Genomic DNA, 19733 nt, shown 5'->3' on the forward strand with positions numbered 1-19733 from the left:
CTTTGTCGTCCTTTAAGATGAAATGATCCCACACAGCTGACATTTTTACCGATTAAGTCTCTCGGTAAATTGGGAGACGGTAATGTAAATGTAGTGTGTTGAAGGTGTGCCGTAAAATGCGGACCGGATTTTAGGGAAACCGAAGCAAAAACTGGAATGGATTATGTAAACCGGTGCGTTGGAAAACCCGGACCGGATTTAAAAAAAAAAAAAAAACTGGATCGGAAGTCTGGATCAGAATTTTTCCCGTGTTCCGATCCGATACCGATGTGCATTTTTTTGCCCATATCGCGTCCGATCCGATCCAAATATCGGCTCGGGACATCTCTATTCCTGATTCATATTTTGTTGATTTTGGGTCACTTTCTGCACATTTTGTAGTATTGTGGGATCACTCCCTGTTCATTGGTCGTTTTCTGTTGATTTTTGGGCATTTCTGGATCACTTTTCAGGGCACTAATAAGTCACTTTCTGTTGAATTTTGTGTCATTTTTTGAGGATTTTAAGACATTCCAGATTAATTTTAGTTCTTTTTTGTCAAAAATAATGACCAACAATGGAGGTTTTTGCATGTCTGAGTTGAAATTCCATGGGAGTTAATAGACACATTTATGTAAGAGTCGAGTTTTTGCCAATTTTCTGTGGAATTGAACATGTTCGCCCCCCCCCCCCCCCCCCAAAAAAAGTTTTTTTTAAAAATCCCTAACTATTTTGGTTCACCTTGATTTTGTAAATTTTTTGAAATGTGTGAATTACTTTAATTTGAAAAAAAAAAATGTAGGACAAGCGGCATTTCGAAAATAAAACCATCGAATGGTAAAAACATTTTAAATTTCAAAAAACACGTTTTGGGTGCAACCATGAACATTTGGGGTGAAATCCAAAGAGCCTGCATTGCATGAATTTTTGGAATGTTTCATCCTCACATTGTTAACACAAATGCTGGTTTGACAACACGGCATAAATATTTATAGAATACAATTAAATTCGCTTGTCACATTTTGTCGAGATTGTTTTTAACGACTGTCACTTATATGTTGATGTTCAGTAATTAAATGAAAGCAAAACCATCTAGCTAATCCATAAAGTGTTTCTGGTTTGAAGATGCCAGAAAATGGGCAAAAATGTGCTTCATTGTTTTCCAAAATAAAAGCAGATGTCATTATTTTGACTAAGCACAACAACCATAAGTGTGTTCATGACAGGACCCATTTGTGGTGAGAGTCTCCAGCTGATATGAGGTTACGTTCAAAATTTTGCTTGCAGTTTGAAAAAGTGGACTTGAAGCTTGAGGCTTCAGCCCCAGCGGAGTTTTTTTTTTTTTTTTTTTTTTTTTTTTTTTTTTTTTTTAAGGGACGGTGGATTAAAGGCAGTTTGCAACATCAGGATTCAGTTAAAAGCTCAGAAAAAAAACTAACTTGATCAAATAAGAAATACGAACCCCGTATAATCGTTAATCATCTAAAAATATTGGTGAAATTATTGACTCGGACCTGGACTTGGACAACCATCTAAAAGTTTATCGTGGAAACTGCAGAGTAGCACCTAAAATATATAGCCGGAATAAAGGGGCTTCTGTCCACCACACTTGTAAGAATAAGCAGTTTAGAAGATGAATGAATAAGGGTCTTCTGTCCAAACAACATATGAAAAACTGATCCATGCATTAATTTTTAGTAGATCGCAGGAGCGGGTCTAGGATTCAAGGAGATCAGAGGATTAGCCGTGAGGGTGTGGATGCAGATTTTTTTTGCCGTCTTTTTTTGGTGCCTCCCACACAAAACTACCAATTTTTTTTGTACTTCAACTTGCCATCTATTCAAAGCTGAGAAAGGCGCAGGGAACTGTTTCATATCATGAACATGTACTCTGCCAGCAGGTCATGCTTGACATGTGAAGGGCACTTTTCTCATGCTCACAAAAGGTAGCCAAATCCCTTTTCCCATTTGAAAAATCTGAGCTACCATAATATTTGAACTATAAATCGCTACTTTTTTCCCTCATTTTGAATCCTGCGGCTTATAGTCCAATGCTGCTTGTTTATTGATTTATCTGGGTAAATAGGTAATGCTTTATTTGTCAGTGGTGTCATAAGACCGTCATAACAATGACATGACACTATCAAGGGCATTACTGAATGTTTATGAAGGATGTCATTAGGTGTCATCTGGCAAATTATGTCACTAAATCCATTTATGTCCAGCTCAGATTTTTTACATCCATTCAAAAGTGAGATCATTTGCCGAATGACACGAAATGACATCTGTTATAAGCATTCATTAATGCTCATGACATTGTCGTGTCATAATTATGATTGTCTTATTGCAGTCTTATGGCGCCACTGTCAAATAAAATGTTAACAAATACCATAACTAACAATTAATGAAACAACTGGAACAACAACTGAAGAAATAATAGGCACAAATTATTAATTTTGTCATTTACATCTGTAGCGCTGCAATGCATGCTAGAAGGCATGTTTGACGGCAATAGTGTTGACCGCAGGTGGCAGTAGAGGTTGACCATCTCCACCAAGGAATCAGTGATGGTCAAATGAAGCTTCTTGAAGCAATTAAACTTTGCAGCCAATTGGTTCAAAGCTTCATGGTGGTTCATTTGGTCTTATGATGCTGCTGTCGAAGTGTTACCGGTTAAGATCTTTTCATGTAAATATCCCATAAAACAGGAGGACAGCTGCGGCTTATAGTCCAGTGCGGCTTATCTGTGAACAAATGTCGTTTTCGTGTCAAATTTGGTGGGTGCCGGCTTATAGTCAGGTGCGCCTTATAGTCCGAAAATTACGGTACTTGTCAGGCCCCAGGCTGGGCAAGTGTGTGGGTGTGTCTGTCATTCCGTTACAGGACCAGCACCTGACGGGTGGAGCGACGGCAACTGTCAGCAATCATCATCAACAGTCTACATAAGCCAGGCAGAGCACCACGTCGCTGGATCGTCACTTTCAGTTCTGTGATAGTGCTGTCTCGCATTGTGAATGTTTCTGAGTGACCTTATCTAACCATCGACCTTTTTTGCTTTGTCCTAGGATCTCGCCAACGCCTCACATCTCTTGTTACCTTCGCCCAGGCTTTCCACGTCAAAAAACCCACGCCTCTGCATTGAATAACCTTTTTGACTTCCTACCCGCGCCATCTCATATGCCTGCTTTAGAGTTCTCTGCTCACTTTCATAACACTACTGAGGGGAGTGTCTTTGTTGGTGCGTATATTTTGCCTTCCATATACACAACACAAAAAGCAAAATATGGAGTTTTTCTTACAGAGTACTCCAGCCATTTAAAGTGCTCAAACCAGCTTTTGTTAAATGCTCTCTGCTGTGTACCAGACTGGCTGAGAGGGAGGGACACCTGCTTTGGGCCACTTTCTTGGGTCCCTAAATCATTATCAGGGGTTAGGGTTTAGTCCACCTTCTGCTGTTCCTAGCTGGTCAACCCGACGGTTAGCTGTGTTATCTGCATCACAAGAGCAGCATTCCATTAAATCAACTAAAAATAATAATTAAATATCCCCTTATCCACTCACTATTATCAATTTAGGTTAAGTAAATCACATCTAATGTATAAATACTAGAGGTGTGGAAAATAATCGATATGGATTGTGGTCGAGATACAAAGGTGCGCGACGCGAGTGTATCGATTCATTCAATGTACATCGGTGCAAAGACGGTGTAAAATCAAGATGCATTTGTTCGCTGTGTGTTTTATCGGTAATCTTCAACGTTGCATTGATATTTTCCACGTTGGACTGCATTCTGTCCTTTTTTCCGAGGTGTCTTGAATGCAAAATCAGCTAGTGCTACAAGTTCACATGGCGGAGGGTAGCAGCAGTGGCGCTGAAGCGGATCAGATTTTCAATGCACCCTCAAAGTTCAAATCCGTCGTTTGGCAGTACTATGGATTTTACAAGAAACGTGGTAGACTTGACCAGACTCACGTTATTTGTAAAGAATGCCGCGCTTCTAAACCTTACAACAGCAGCTCAACAAACATGGGAACTCACTTGAAGAGACAGCATGGTATCGACATCGCGAAAATGATAGCGCAGGGGGCTTACAACAAGACTGGTGAGAAGGAAGAGAAGATAACTGATTATTATGGCAAGAACAGTAAAGCTACTACTTTTGTGAAAGGTTATTAATTATTGTTTTTTATGTAAGGACATTGCACTTAAAGGGCAACTGAAGACCTTTCCGGATTTTGGTGTAATTTTACGAATATAGACTTTGGACGAGTTCGTCAAAACAACCATGGCATTATCAACACGTAATTGCAAGGATAATTTGCGTTTTTTTAGTTTTTTTGCACTCTGTTAATGTTCCCTTCGCCAACCCGGAAGTGTGACGTAGGCAACAGAAGACTACCCACAGCTAGCATAGCAGCAACAACGATGTCAGTGATATTTCCACCAAAGGTAACCATTCAGGATCGCTCTTTCGTTACGCTACCGATGGCAAAGGCTCCCAGGAAAGATGAACTACAATTAATCCCTACATGTTTTAACCTGAGGCGTCAGATGACGGCGATTTACTTGACACAGCAGATGGCGTCATGACGCCAATTGACAGCTCGACACTTCACGAACGGGAGTGAGTGGTAATCCTAAATCCAGCATCGTGATTTTTTTATTAGAGAGAATGCGATTACATGGTTGTATATTTTTCCACGCTCTCCACATAGCTAAAACTGGATATTAGGTAATGGGACAGCTCCTACTGATCTAAATATGGTAAAGCTAGCCCAAATGTGGCTAAATGAATGATATGTTATTGATTTTTCAAAATAAATGACAAAACGATTTTATTTTCCAGGTGTTGCTGTAAACCGTCAAGTAATTACCCTTCCAAGAGTATACCTGTGTCATCAGGCGATCCCAGACGTGAGAGCCAAACTTGAGGAGGCTGAAGCACTGACAGGGGCATGAATTACATTTAAAAAATAAAACCATAAATTTTAAACAACATTGACACATTTTGTTGACTGTTTAATGTATTCTATTGGTATATATTGTAATTATATTACATTCTGAAAAAAATTCAATAGGCCACAATAATAAATGATACCAGATTTATGTTGAATCAGCATCAGCTTTCGCTGTCAGATTGTGACACAACATACAGTGGGGAGAACAAGTATTTGATACACTGCCAATGGGAAAACCCATTTGGCAGTGTGTTTTCCCATTGGCAGTGTATTTGATACATTGCCAATGGGAAAACCCATTGGCAGTGTATCAAACACTTGTTCTCCCAACTGTATAAGCTAAGTTATACCAAACACACAATGGCACACATCAAAGAACATAAATTTAGTCAGCAACACAAAGTTAGGATAGCAACGGACTAGCGCAACATTGAAAAATGAAAGTGGCAGTGGGAAATATGTATTTACTCTTTTCTGTAGCATTAAGTGTTCTCTATACAAAGATAATGCATTATCATTAAAATGTGAAGGTATATTTTTCTTTTAAAAATGTGTACTGTATATATGACTAGTTTATGATTTCATCTCATCAAAATTTGCTACATTTATTTCTCCTAAATCATCATCATCTGATGTCGCAGACGGAAGAAATTCAGCATCTGGCAGGCCTCATAGGATATCTTCAGTCGTCATCGCTGGACACCGCATCATCATATGACTTGACCCACTCTCTCTTTATTTTGGGAAACTGGGTGGCGACTGACTTGCAACGCTTTTTTAATCGTGTTGAGGGTTTCCGCCGCTTAATTTTTTATGTTTGGCTTCTTGGAAAAAAAAAAAAAATCACAGCAGCATGAAAATATTGGATGAATCCTAATTTAATAATAATTTCTTGGTGATCAAATAATAATGCCCCAGTCAAAGCAGCACAAAGCAGTTTTATTGAGATGTATTTGATACATTTGGGCCTGCAGAGGATTGTTTAATATATAGGCTTTATATTTACCCTGTGACAGGCCAAAAAACAACAAGCCAAGGACCTATTTGGTGCTGGGAACATTTGAATTTACATAATACCTATTGATATAGTCATAAAATCACATGAGTAGACCTGTCAGCAAACCTATCGACTTCTGACAGGGCAACAGCAACAACAACAAAAAATGTCCCCCTCGTTTATCAACAGAAGTGCATTACGTTTTAGAATCATAAAAGCCATTAAGGATATATACTTACGTATTTGTAAAACCAAGGTTGCATTGTTGTAGGTTTTCAAAGCTGGTGTGGCTGAAATGATGAAAACTGAGCCGATTGGGGACCTGTATGCATGCTCACAAAAACGGTCCAAATCTTTTGCAGGAGAAGTTTTTTTGGACGACTCCTAGAGTCTCGAGTCTTCCTGTGAGCAATTCATCGCTACACATCGAGATGGCATGGCGAATCCCGCGAGTAAAACCCAGAAAATGTTTGCAATATATGGCGAGGATAGCGTGGTGTTATATTTCCGTGTTCAGAGTGGTGGCGAGGCTTCCTGGAAGTTACGTCATGAGGTAGCGGTCGGCAGGACAGCGCGTCCCTCGTTGCTATGGTGTTGCTATGGCCGTAACTCAAAAACTACGCGGTCAATTATTATTATTTTTTTTTTATGTGACTTTTTGAGACAGCGAATGATGCATTTAATACAATTCAACTGAGTAAAACACTCAAGAGCGAAATCCAAAAAGCTCTTCAGTTCCCCTTTAAGACACTCTGAGAGTGGTCAGTTTACAGCAGATGTCACTGCCAAGTTGTTTGTATTCTTTTCACAAGCAGTTGTGATTTGTTAAAGATAGACCTACTTGTGAAAGGTCATTATTTGTTATTGTTTTTCATATTACTATTTGGGATATAGATGGACATTGCACTTAAGACACTCAGTGAGAGTGGTCAGTTTAGAGCAGATGCCACTGCCAAGTTGTTTGTGGTTTTCTTTGCACAAGCAGTTGTGTGTATTTCATTTTAGGTTTTGTCTGGCAGACAGGTATGTAGACATTGCAAAGTGTTACTTTAAGTCACTCATTGAGAGTGATTAATGTTACTGTAACGTTTACACGTACAGCATCTTTAAGCTATCTTTATTTGTTTTCTTTTACTCTTATATTAATAAACCAAAGCCTTTTGTAACATAATTAATTGCCATATTATTTTTTTTTGTTTGCTTGCTTAGTAGATAAAATACGATATATCATTTTTGCTTCCCACTGAATCGCATTTGATTGAACTAATTTATCAAAAAGCATCACAAACAGGTGTACCGCACTTTATCGAAGTGCATCACATCGTATTGGGAACAGGTTGTATTGTATCATATCAAATTGGGACAGAGGATGAATCTAGGGCTGTCCCAAACGACTAATTTCCTCCCGATTAGTCAGCCGACTATTTTTACGATTAGTCGACTAATCTAATAATTTTTTTTTTTTTTTTTTTACTACTCTATTAATGAATTTTTTTGTTGAAGCTTAGTAATCCACAAAAAACATTTTGGAACACCTACATTCTTTATTAACGTATAAATACATAACATAAATATCAATAATAAATCACAAACAATGAGGTCAAATGCTGCTTGCATTAACTAGTGCAAAAAAATGTAAACGGAAACACTCTGACTTCACCTCTTTAACAGGGGTCAAAACAATTCTCACTCTTTTTGTGGTATGTCATTGTCTATATTGTTCTAAATGTTAAAATGATTTGCAATGTCCCGGACAACCATTTTCAGAATACTTTGTGTGAGTTCAGACGCTTTTTCTGGTGTGCATTCCACATTTTTAAGGGAGCGGAAAAACTGTTCAACTTTTGTTTGTTTTAACCTGAAAATAGATAAAGTAGAGGTCAAAATGTCTTTGGATGGCCAAAATAAAAACACCTCGTCGCGATCAGCCATCTTTGTTGTTTACGTTGCTTGGAACGCATTGAGGTCCGAACTGGTACCATCCGAGTGGGATAAATCCGACTTCCCACTTTTTTGGAATGCAGCATAAACATTATGCTTATCTAATAGATATATGTATAGAGAACTAGATGCAAAACGACAGACTTGACGCCGTTAGCAACACATGCATTGAAAACTACGTGCGTTATTAAACAGCCACCATCTTAAAGCAGGAGACTTCCCTTGTAGGCTGATGTAGTGAACCTTCCAAGCGAACTTAATTAAGTTTTTATCTAAAATACTCCTAAATCGGCAAAATCTTGACTTGAATCCACCTTCAAAACAGTTTTAAAACTTTCACGTCAAAAGTAGACAGAAGGGAAATTATGGAATAACGGGAGCAATTTTAACAACTTTAACAGTTGATTCGCAAAATTAAATTAATTGAATGTAGTTTAAAGCTGCTGATACAGAATGGGGACGTGAGTATTTTATTTACTGTTTTAAAATGTTAACTGACATAGTCGTTTATTTAAACCTGAGAGGCTTTTTATACAATTTTTGTAACTAATGCGCGAAACATTTAAAGCATCTAATAGCTTGAGAAGTTTATGGGATTTTCCACTGACAGTTTACAATATTATTTGCATGTTTTACTGACTGGCTGTGCCATTTCTGTTTGTTATTTAGAATGTTTTGTGTTTGTCACTGAATAAACAGGTTAGTTTCTTGTTACCAACCATTGTGTGTTATTCAAACTCATCTAATTCAGCTGGCTAGATGTTATCAAGAGTACTAAAACCCTTTTCTACATGAGTCTGACAACTAAGTAAGGAGGCTAAATAACTTTAAACTTTAATACATGCTGATATAGGCCGGTATCGGTATCGGCCAGTATCGGTATCGGATCGGAAGTGCAAAACAATATCGGTATCGGATCAGAAGTGCAAAAACCTGGATCGGGACATCCCTAATCGAAAACATTGATTAATCGTAAGTATCGTATCGGGCAGGGATTCAGTGTATCGCAAATTATATCATATCGCTGGTAGGGCATCGAGATGCATATCTAATCGCCACAGTACTGGAGATCCACACCCCTAATAAATACATCTGTTATGAGTCAGTTAAAAACATTAATGACAAGTTTCATATGGAGCGGGTCCCTCACTTCTTTGTGGCGTTTCAAGGCAGATGACCTATATTTTAAAAACTATACATTGCACACACACACCACCCCACACACACACAAGTTACATGTGGTACAGGCTTTTTGTATTAGTGCTATTAAAAGCCCGATGCCGTGTCTATTTACCATTCTTTCATTTTCAGTGCAGTTGGGTTTCTGTTATTGAAGGACATTAACAGGCTTGTTAACTCCAGGAGATTCAGATACGGGACACAATCAGCCGCCCAGGCACGTGTGCGCACTCACACAAATTCTCTGTCTGTGCAGATGGGCAGCTAAACACCTTATGCAACTTCACTTTACTTGTGCACGTTAAACAAACAACGTCCCATCCGGGACGCGTCTTTTTTGGCTCAAATATGGGACGTCCCGGCTAATACGGAATAGTTGGCACTTGACAACCTGATAGCCAGCTAGCAAAGAAAGTCAAAGCGTCACAGACCTTAAACACCAGTTGCTGCTGCTCCTGCAGCTCGGTTCTTCAAAAAGCTAGTATCCATTAATATAGTATAGTATATAATATACAGTAAGTAGCCTGTCTGTTTACAACTTGCCGCGGATGCGCTTGTAGACGCTTTCAGCAACGAGGGGCAAACACTTTTTCTGGACAGGCAGGCTTTCCTTTGCATTCTGCTACTCTGGTGAATTCCAGGACTGCAAATTATACTCAGACCAGCTCAAAAGCAAGAGTGTGGCTCACGAGATCCGGGGCTTTTAACATCCAGGCCTTCAGCCCAAGTAGCCACCCCACGCCAATGGTAGATTGTATTATTACAGTCGCATATTCATTATTCTTAACAACAAAAAAACATTCAGAAAGCTGCACTGGAAAACTCATTGAAAACCATGCCTCGGATGACAAACCACAAAAATTAGAAAACTGCAATAAACAAAAAAAAAACATGTAAAAACCATGAAAAACTGAAGAACCACAAAATATATTCGATACATAAATTGTAGAATTGCAATTTTTCTTCATAAATGCATTTTTAATTACATTAAAAGGAAAAAACAGGATAGCTCATTCATTTGATTTGATGATTTGTTGGATCCCTATGACGCACCTAGACCCCTAAGGTCGTATGGAACCGGTCTGCCGTATGTTCCAAAAACGAGAACCAAGCAGGGTGAGGATGCATTTAGTTGTTATGCTCCTCACCACTAGAAGAAATTATCTTAAGGTTTGAATTGTGCTCAAACTGTTTGCGCCTTTAAACCAGGGCTAAAAACACTTTTGTTTATCACAGCACATCCATAACTGTCTATACAGTGGGGTGAATAAGTATTTAGTCAACCACTAATTGTGCAAGTTCTCCCACTTGAAAATATTAGCGAGGCCTGTAATTGTCAACATGGGTAAACCTCAACCATGAGAGTCAGAATGTGGAAAACCCCCCAGAAAATCACATTGTTTGATTTTAAATAATTAATTTGAAAATCATGGTGGAAAATAAATATTTGGTCAATACCAAAAGTTCATCTCAATACTTTGTTATGTACCCTTTGTTAGCAATAATGGAGGCCAAACTTTTTCTGTAACTCTTCACAAGCTTTTCACAAACTGTTGCTGGTATTTTGGCCCAGTCTTCCATGCAGATCTCCTCTAGAGCATTGATGTTCTGGGGCTGTCGTTGGGCAACACGGACTTTCAACTCCCTCCACAGATTTTCTATGCGGTTGAGATCAGGAGACTGGCTAGGCCACTCAAGGACCTTGAAATGCTTCTTACGAAGCCACTCCTTTGTTGTCCTGGCTGTGTGTTTGGGATCATTGTCATGCTGAATGACCCAGCCACGTCTCATCTTCAATGCCCTTGCTGATGTAAGGAGATTTTCACTCAAAATCTCTCATGGCCCTATTCATTCTTTCCTTTACACAGATCAGTCGTCCTAGTCCCTTTGCAGAAAAACAGCCCCAAAGCATGATGTTTCCACCCCCATGCTTCACAGTGGGTATGGTGTTCTTCGGATGCAATTCAGTATTCTTTCTCCTCCAAACACGAAAACCTGTGTTTCTACCAAAAAGGTCTATTTTAGGTTCATCTGACTAGACCGCATTCTACCAGTCCTCTTCTGGATCATCCAAATGCTCTCTAGCGAACTGCAGACGGGCCTGGACGTGTACTGGCTTCAGCAGGGGGACGTGTCTGGCAGTGCAGGATTTGAGTCCCTGGCGGCGCATTGTGTTACTAATAGTAGCCTTTGTTACTGTGGTCCCAGCTCTCTGTAGGTCATTTACTACGTCCCCCCGTGTTGTTCTGGGATTTTTGCTCACCGTTCTTGTTATCATTTTGACGCCACGGGGAGAGATCTTGCATGAAGCCCCAAATCGAGGGAGATTATTAGTGGTCTTGTATGTCTTCCATTTTCTAATAATTGCTCCCACAGTTGATTTCTTTACACCAAGTGTTTTACGTATTGCAGATTAAATCTTCCCAGCCTGGAGCAGGTCTACAATTTGGTCTCTGGTGTCCTTTGACAGCTCTTTGGTATTGGCCATAGTGGAGTTTGGAGTGTGAGCGACTGACAGGTTGTGGACAGGTGTCTTTTATACCGATAATGAGTTAAAACAGGTACCATTAATACAGGTAACGAGTGGAGCCTCATTAGACCTCGCTAGAAGAAGTTAGACCTCTTTGACAGTCAGAAATGTTGCTTGTTTGTAGGTGACCAAATACTAATTTTCCACTCTAACCCTAACTCAAATCCTTTAAAAATAAAACAATGTGATTTTCAGGGGGGGGGTGTTCACATTCTGTCTCTCATGGTTGAGGTTTAGCCATCTTGACAATTACAGGCTTCTCTAATATTTTCAAGTGGGAGAACTTGTACAATTAGTGGTTGACTAAATACTCATTTGCCCTACTGTATAATTCAAATTTCAAGCTATTTGCTTTTTATTCATTTTATGTATAATTTTCCTGTTTCAATGTCTTTGTTTTACCTTTCTTTTGATTTAATGTGTTTTTTATGAATCATTTTATCTCTGCTCGTGAATCTTCATGTGATGTAAAGCCCTGTGAATTGCCTTGTGTTGAATTGTGCTATACAAATTAATTTACCTTGCCTTGCCATTTACATTTTTACATACAGTGGGGAAAAAAAGACGAGATGTTATATTTTTATTCATTCTTTGGCTGTCAATGGCAATGAAAGATGTAAGAGCTTTTTGAAGAAAACAGGACTTCCTTGCAAAGATTTTCTTGGACTGAACTGAAAATATTTGTGGTATTTGTTGATTACACGCCATTGAATGAGCGTCTTTGGGGATGGTCCGTCCCCATCCCTAGACACGCCGGTAGCAAACAATTAACTCACTTGGGGAGGGATCGGGCTCAATTCCAGCAGCGGCGAAGAGTAGGGAGGAGCAAATATGGAAGCATTTACGCCGGGGATTAAAGATAACTGGCGGATAAGAAAAAAGCTGTCAGAGTAAAGTGACCCAAGTTCGATCCCCGTCGTCAGAAAGCACGCGCACGCTCAGGAGAGGACAGTCGGCAGGTCCGGACTTTCCCCGCAGATGTCGGCAGGCCGGCTCTGAAGACGAGACGTGCACAAATGCGTCTGCCGATCGTGGCCGTTGCGATGTCTTTGCTTTGTGACGTGATCGAGAGCCGCACCAAGACAGACGGTGAGAAACATTTGAGTACTATTTCCAAAGGAACAACTTCCACATCTTCTTTACATCATTTTAGACAACATGTTGAAAGCCACAAGAGGTAATCAGGTGTCTGTTTTTCTTAGCATCTATTTTTTCTTTGCCACTTTGGTAATATTTTTTTTTGTTTTTGTTTTGTGTGGGTGGGTGTGTACGGTTGAGATTTGAGAGCGCAAGCAATCTTAGTAATGCGTAGAGGAGAAGCCAGTATCTGTAGTCCGACAATTTCTCAATCCCCCCCCAAATATTTTTTTAACCTTTCTCGAGCAATTGACTAATATTGTTAATTAAGATAATAGCGTAATCTCCTAAATTTCCGACATCACATGTGGACCTGACATTATAGCTCATTTAGGCCACATTTGGTATGCAAGTGGGGCCTCTCAATTGTATGTATATTTTATACATATAGACACACACATATATACAGTCATGTGAAAAATAAAGTCTAGTTGTACGTATATTTTATATACTGGACTGTCTCAGGAAATTAGAATACACAATATTCTAATTTTTTGAGACAGTCCTGTGTATATATACAGGACTGTCTCAGGAAATTAGAATACGTCTCAGGAAATTAGAATACACAATATTCTAATTTCCTGACTGTCTCAGGAAATTAGAATATTGTGTATTCTAATTTCCTGAGACAGTCCTGTATATATACACAGGACTGTCTCAAAAAATTAGAATATTGTGTATTCTAATTTTCTGAGACAGTCCAGTATACACACACACATTATATATATACATATATATATATATATATATATATATATATACATATATATATATATATATATATATATATATATATATATATATATATATATATATATATATATATATATATATATATATCGTAATGTGAAAAATTAACAGGATTCAAGTAATAGAACTAAATAATTAAAACTGGAAAAAATGATTTTTTTGTATAACTTTCTGTAAAATGTATTTTTGAATAGGACACCGCCACATTCAATCCCACCTAAAATGGCTAAAATCACACACAGGGGTATCACATCAGGTGCACATGATTAAAACATCATTACCCAGTGTTTTGAAGGAGGCTTGCCTTATTTAAACCTCACATTTACTTTCGTGTGCCCCTGACTGTTAAAGTGAGTGAAAACACCATGGTGAGATTAAAGTAGCTGTCTGAGGCCTTCTGAAAGAAGATTGTAGACGCTTATGAGTCTGGTAAGGGAATTCAAGAGATCTCAAAAGAATATATAATCAGCAATTCCACTGTCCGGAAAATAGTCGACAAGTGGATGACATTCAAAACAACTACCAACATGCCCAGGTCTGGCCGTCCAAGCAAGTTCACCCCGAGAGCAGACCGCAAGATGCTAAAAGAAGGCACCAAAAAAAAACTAAAATGTCATCACGGGACCTACAGCAGGCTCTTGCTATACTGTTGATCTGAAAGTGCATGCCACAATCCAATACAATCAGAAAGAGACTTTAAAGGTTTAACCTTCATTCAGATTTAGAATATTTATTGTCATTCTTTGGCATAAACCCAATACAACATTCCAGGATAAGTACTTCATACTAACTGTGAAGCATGGAGGTGGAAGTGTCATAGTTTGGGGATGGTTAGCTACAGCAGGAACTGGCCAGCTCACCATCATAGAATCGACCATGAATTCTATTGTGTATCAGAGGGTGCTTGAGGAACATGTTGAAGATCATCGGTGAAAAAATTAAAGTATCAAAAATCAATCAATCTGAATCAAAACTGACCCCTGCAAAATAACAATGACCCAAAACATACCAGTAAATCCACCGAGGACTGGTTGAAAAGGAAGAAATGGAGAGTCCTAGAATGGCCGAATCAAAGCCCAAAACAAAATCCCATTGAGATATTGTGGGGTGACTTGAAACGGGCTGTACATGCAAGAAACCCCTCAAACATCTCACAGCTGAAAGTATTTTGCGTTGAGGAGTGGGGCAAACTTTCTTCAGACCGATGTCAAAGACTAATAGATGGCTACAAAAAGCGCCTCACTGAAGTTATTTCAGCCAAAGGGGGTAACACTAGCTATTACGTGCCAAAAACTTTCCTCAAAAGTAGCGTTACTTCAAAATAACATTATTCAAGTAAAAGTAGTCATCCAAAAAATGTACTCTAGCACAAGTAAAAAGTATGGAGTGAAAAAAATACTCAATGAGTAACATTGTGAGTAACTGCTTAAGATGTTTTTTTTTGTTGTTGTTTTTTTTAACAATTGTATTTTTTCTCAGCACAAAGTTATCTATATGAACTGTTATTACACTGTACTAGGGCTGCAGCTATCGAATATTTTAGTAATCGAGTAATCGACTGAAAATTCTATCGAGTAATCGGATAAAACCTTTTTTTTTTTTTTTTTTTTTTTTGTAAAGCGCAATTATACATATACATGAGAAAAAAAGACATTTAATCCAATATTGAACCATTTTCAGTCAATCAATGTCTTTATTTTCGATGTACATTGTTGAAAACAGCCAACAATTGCATCTAAGATTGACTAGAAAAAAAAATTCACTGCTTTCACTCAAAAAACTTCTAGACCTTATAATAAAAAAGAATTTAAAAACATATTTCTTACCTAAAAATGTAATTACGCTTGATAACACACATCACTTGAAAGCTACGTGTTTTTCCCACGTGTTTCAATTTAGTTTCAATTTGTGTCAAGCTATTTTTAAGTTAAGTTTAAGTCTAAACTGTAAGCAGTGTTGTTAATAACGGCGTTACAATATAACGGCGTTATTTTTTTCAGTAGTGGGTAATCTAATTAATTACTTTTCTCATTTTGGCAACGCCGTTACCGTTACTGAGGACGGAAAGGCATGCGTTACTATGCGTTACTATATTGGTCGAAAAGTCTGAGGGAGACGGACTCACCGAGACGACAGAGCAGAGCAGGAGTAGGGAGGAGGCAAGAAAGTTGTGACGCCGAGCAAACGCGATGCTAGGTAGCTCCAATAATACATGTTGTAGCCGATAGCTAGTACAAACTACGCCCGCATGTTATGGTAGATATGGTAGACATGGTAGATATCACATGTACTGTATATAGATATAACTAGATGCAAAATGACAGACATGGCACTAAATGAGTTAGTAGACAGCCGCCATCTTAAAGCAGTAGACTTTTTAGGACGGCTCTGTTGTAGAGAACCTTCCTAGCGAACCTAAGTAACTTTATATCTAAAATACTTCTAAATCGGCAAAATCTTGACTTGAATCTATCTTTAAATGATGAAACAGTTTTAAAATTTCCATATGTCGAAAGTAGAGAGAAGGGAACTAATGCAATAATGGGAGCAATTTTAACAAATTTTAACAGTTGATTCAGGGTAAAGGGTAAATTAGGGTAAAGAATTGGGCTTGGGCCAATTGTACCAAAAACCTTCACAAAAAACTTCACATAGTGTGGCCAATGTTTTGTTTTGTTTTTGTTTTTTTTTGAGGGAAAAAAAAAAAGTAATTATCACCAATTACTTTGCCAAGTAACTAATTACTCTTACATTCAGGTAATTGAGTTACTAACGCAATTACTTTTTGGGAGAAGTAATTTGTAACTATAATTAATTACTTTTTTTCAGTAAGATTAACAACACTGACTGTAAGTACTGGTAGGATATTGAGTTTTTGCAGTGTTCAAAATAAATGTATGATACCTGCTGTATTGGAGCACATTTATTCAGCAATGACTACTGAGCTAAAACTGACAGTTAGCTTTATTATGTTTTAATTTTACACCCTCATCGCTCTACAGCGCTGTGTTTTTACAGATTAAATAAAGCCTGTATGTAAGACACGTTAGCCACGCATCGACAGTGGTCATAAATAGAAACCTAGCCCTCCGAAGGGCTAACGTTATGTGAGCATGTGACAGTAACGTTATATTTATTAGCGATGAGAAGTCTACTGCTTAAAGGTGGTGGCTGTTTACTAACGCTGCCCAGACGCGGCCGAGTCTTGTCATTTCGCATCTAGTCCTAAATGCATGCGTTATCTATGAGACGCATCAGACACTACCTGCTATCAAACTGGCATCATGCGGGCGTAGTTTTTAGCAACGTCGGCGTAGTTTGAAGCGGCTGTCGGCTGCGGTAAGTTTTATTTTATTTTTTTATTGCTTCTTCCTCTACGCACGTGACGTCAGCGCATTGTCCCGCATTAAAAGTAGTCCGGGCAAAACTGGATGCTTAGAGCTGGCAAAATTAAACGATTCCTCGAGGTGAATAAAATTACTCGGATCAGTTTTTAAACTGGAGTTACTCGAGTTGCTCGAGTATTCGTATCAGCTCTACACTGTACTATATAAAAAATCATTGCATTACAACAAGAAAAAGCAATACAGAGATGAAACAACAAGGAAATGTCCAAAGAGCATGAATGCCCTTTTAGTGGAGTAAACATTTCTTATTATGGAAATAAAAGGATCATATCTTCGGTTTTTCGTGGTCAGTCGGTGCCAAATAAAAACTGGAAGAGAGGTTAAAAGTCACACTTTCGACTCACGTTGACAGCAGCACTTTATGTCAAATACCTAATTTTTTACGGTGCTGTAAAGACACCATGTGATTGAACAGGCTGGCGTGATCACAGTAGAGCAAGCTTGAGTCTGATCAGTGTACTGGAGTCATGTGATTATCGTTGTGACATCTAATGGCGTACCGCACGCAGGCTATTTTTAGACCGTGACGTCGCATCGTAAAGCGGAAGTAAAGCCGAAGTGGGACATTATCGACCCGCCCTCGCATAGACCCAACGTAAAAAGTGCTACTTTTCGCCGGTAATCTTTCAAAAACCAACATGCCGATCACGCATTGCTTTTTTGGAACTTGTAGAAACGACTCTAGACATTACAACCATGAAGGATGTTTTTTTTCATACGTTCCCGGAAACCAAAAACTCGGGAGGAAAAAAATGTGAAAACCGAATCAACTTGCGCGGACTTTAACACCAGCTCGGCGAATCCATTCACGTTTCATATGCAGTAAACATTATGTTGGGTTGGCATGGTCTTTCAGAGGACAAAGAGGTAAGCCATTTTTATATTTTTACTTTATTTTTTTAGCGTAACGTTGTGCCGTACTGCTTCTGTCTGACAATGAATGACCTGAAAAAAATTACAATTGTATCTGACTGCCACTGTTACCGTTTCTGTTATATATATATAAAAAAACAACTTTACTATGGGGGAAGTGTAAATAAATTATAGGATTAAGATGTGTTATAAATGAAAAAATTAAAAGTGTTCGTTGGCTGTCAATGAGTAGCATTTACGACCGCTACACAAAGCTAACTAAATTACCCCCAAGAACGGTATGAGACGTAGGACAACCAGAGGATATATAAGAAAGACAGGGCTGATGGTAAAGGATAGCTTGTTGAAACCGGAGAATGTCATTGTCAGTCGCGTCGATAAAAAAAAAAGCTAAAGCTATGCTTAGGTCGGCTCGTTTTTTTCGTCTTTTTCAGCCTTCGACACGAAAGCCATCTCTTTAACTGAACATTTTTATGTTCTTCCACATCTATGCCAGTCAATTTGGCACCAGGCTCATCATTTTCGGAGAGAATTGGTAGGTTTAGCGCTGTAAACATCTCCTTCGTACACGATTTCCATTCATTTCCTATTAGGGACAAAGGTGGCTTGTCCTTGCATAGCAACAGTAGCTAATGCCATGAATATTAATGAGCGGAAGCAGAGGTTGCGCTAGACTTTTTCGTTGTCTGTCATTTTGACTGACAGGGTCATAAAAATCCGGTCATAATCTATTTTTACCCGTCACTTAAATTTTAAAAATGATAATAATGACATATTCAATAGCAGTGTTGGTCAAAAGTGGTGCGTTACTTACTCAACTCTGAATAAATTGAAGAAACTACCAGCCATGTTGTGTCTACTCTCTGCTCTGTTGATTTGTCATCCAAGACTCTGGGTGCATTCAGGTTTGAGAATAGCGCACGTAATTCTGACTCCAAACTGTTTGTCCCTGCTCATTCAATTAGGCTACGTTCATACTACAGGTCTTAATGCACAAATCTGATTTTTTTTGTCATATCCGTTTTTTTGGCGTGCCCGTTCAGACTGCCTTTGTCCATTGAGACCATTCAAGTATTACGCATGCGCTCTAATTCGCAGTCCGACACACGCCGGTGCGCAGAAGCATAAAAACAAATGACAAGTCATCCGTCATTCCAGGGCTATCATATTTTGCTTTTCAAAAGGAGGACACAAATAACAGACATAAATAATCTCCGTTTATGCGTATATTCACAGTTTATATGGATCGATAGCATGCACGCACTGTCCGTGCATGTCACACACACATACGGGCAGTTTGCCCTGACTCTCAGAGACGGGCTGCAGCCAGACCCCTCTCCCGACTCTCGGCCGTGTAGGAAATGTTGAAATATATCTCACATAGAGCAGAGAGAAAACCGATCATTCTCATGCTTATCCTCAACCCATTTTTATTTTTTTATGACTGTTGTCAAGCCCGGTGTTGTGCCGAAAAATAGCCGCCCCACGTGAAATGTCCCCCCTGACGGGAACGCTCATTTATATGGCTTTATTGAGGTGAAAACATCAAATGTTTTCATGGTCGCATTACAGCAATGGATTTAGGACTGTAAAATCAGTTTTAAATAAATAAATTAGACAAAATACTAGTACCTTATTTAAGTAACAAATTGTGGACTGGGCCACATAACCCATCTTTGAACAGAAATGTATTAGTCTACAGGTTTTCACGACCATATCTCAATGACAATCACACAGGTATGACATTTATTAGTTCAAGCGGAGTAAAATAATACAACATATATTCACGGTACTAGAAAATCGTTTCCAAGTCCATCGATTGGCAAGAAAAAGCTGTACGAGTGATGTGTGGGTGCTCAATAATAAAATAAATAAACAAATATATAAAATAAACGCTCAATGAAGCGTTATAAATAAGCGTTCCCGTCAGGGCGGACATTTCACGCGGGGCGGCTATTTTTCGGCACAACACCCTTCCCCAAA

General features: G+C 38.7%; 1 protein-coding gene across 1 annotated transcript in view; it reads left to right on the forward strand.

Moving 5' to 3' along the window:
- The first annotated feature begins 12540 nt into the window (after positions 1 to 12540).
- The window catches only part of rspo4 (R-spondin 4), a 54523-nt gene continuing 47330 nt past the window's right edge, over positions 12541 to 19733 (forward strand). Inside the window, exon 1 of the mRNA XM_057847091.1 lies at positions 12541 to 12672. Within this exon, the coding sequence (XP_057703074.1) occupies positions 12600 to 12672 (73 nt within the window). The 5' untranslated portion in view covers positions 12541 to 12599. The remainder of the gene's footprint in view (positions 12673 to 19733) is intronic.

Source organism: Corythoichthys intestinalis, chromosome 9 (genome assembly GCF_030265065.1).
Source record: "Corythoichthys intestinalis isolate RoL2023-P3 chromosome 9, ASM3026506v1, whole genome shotgun sequence".
In the NCBI taxonomy this organism is placed as follows: domain Eukaryota; kingdom Metazoa; phylum Chordata; class Actinopteri; order Syngnathiformes; family Syngnathidae; genus Corythoichthys; species Corythoichthys intestinalis.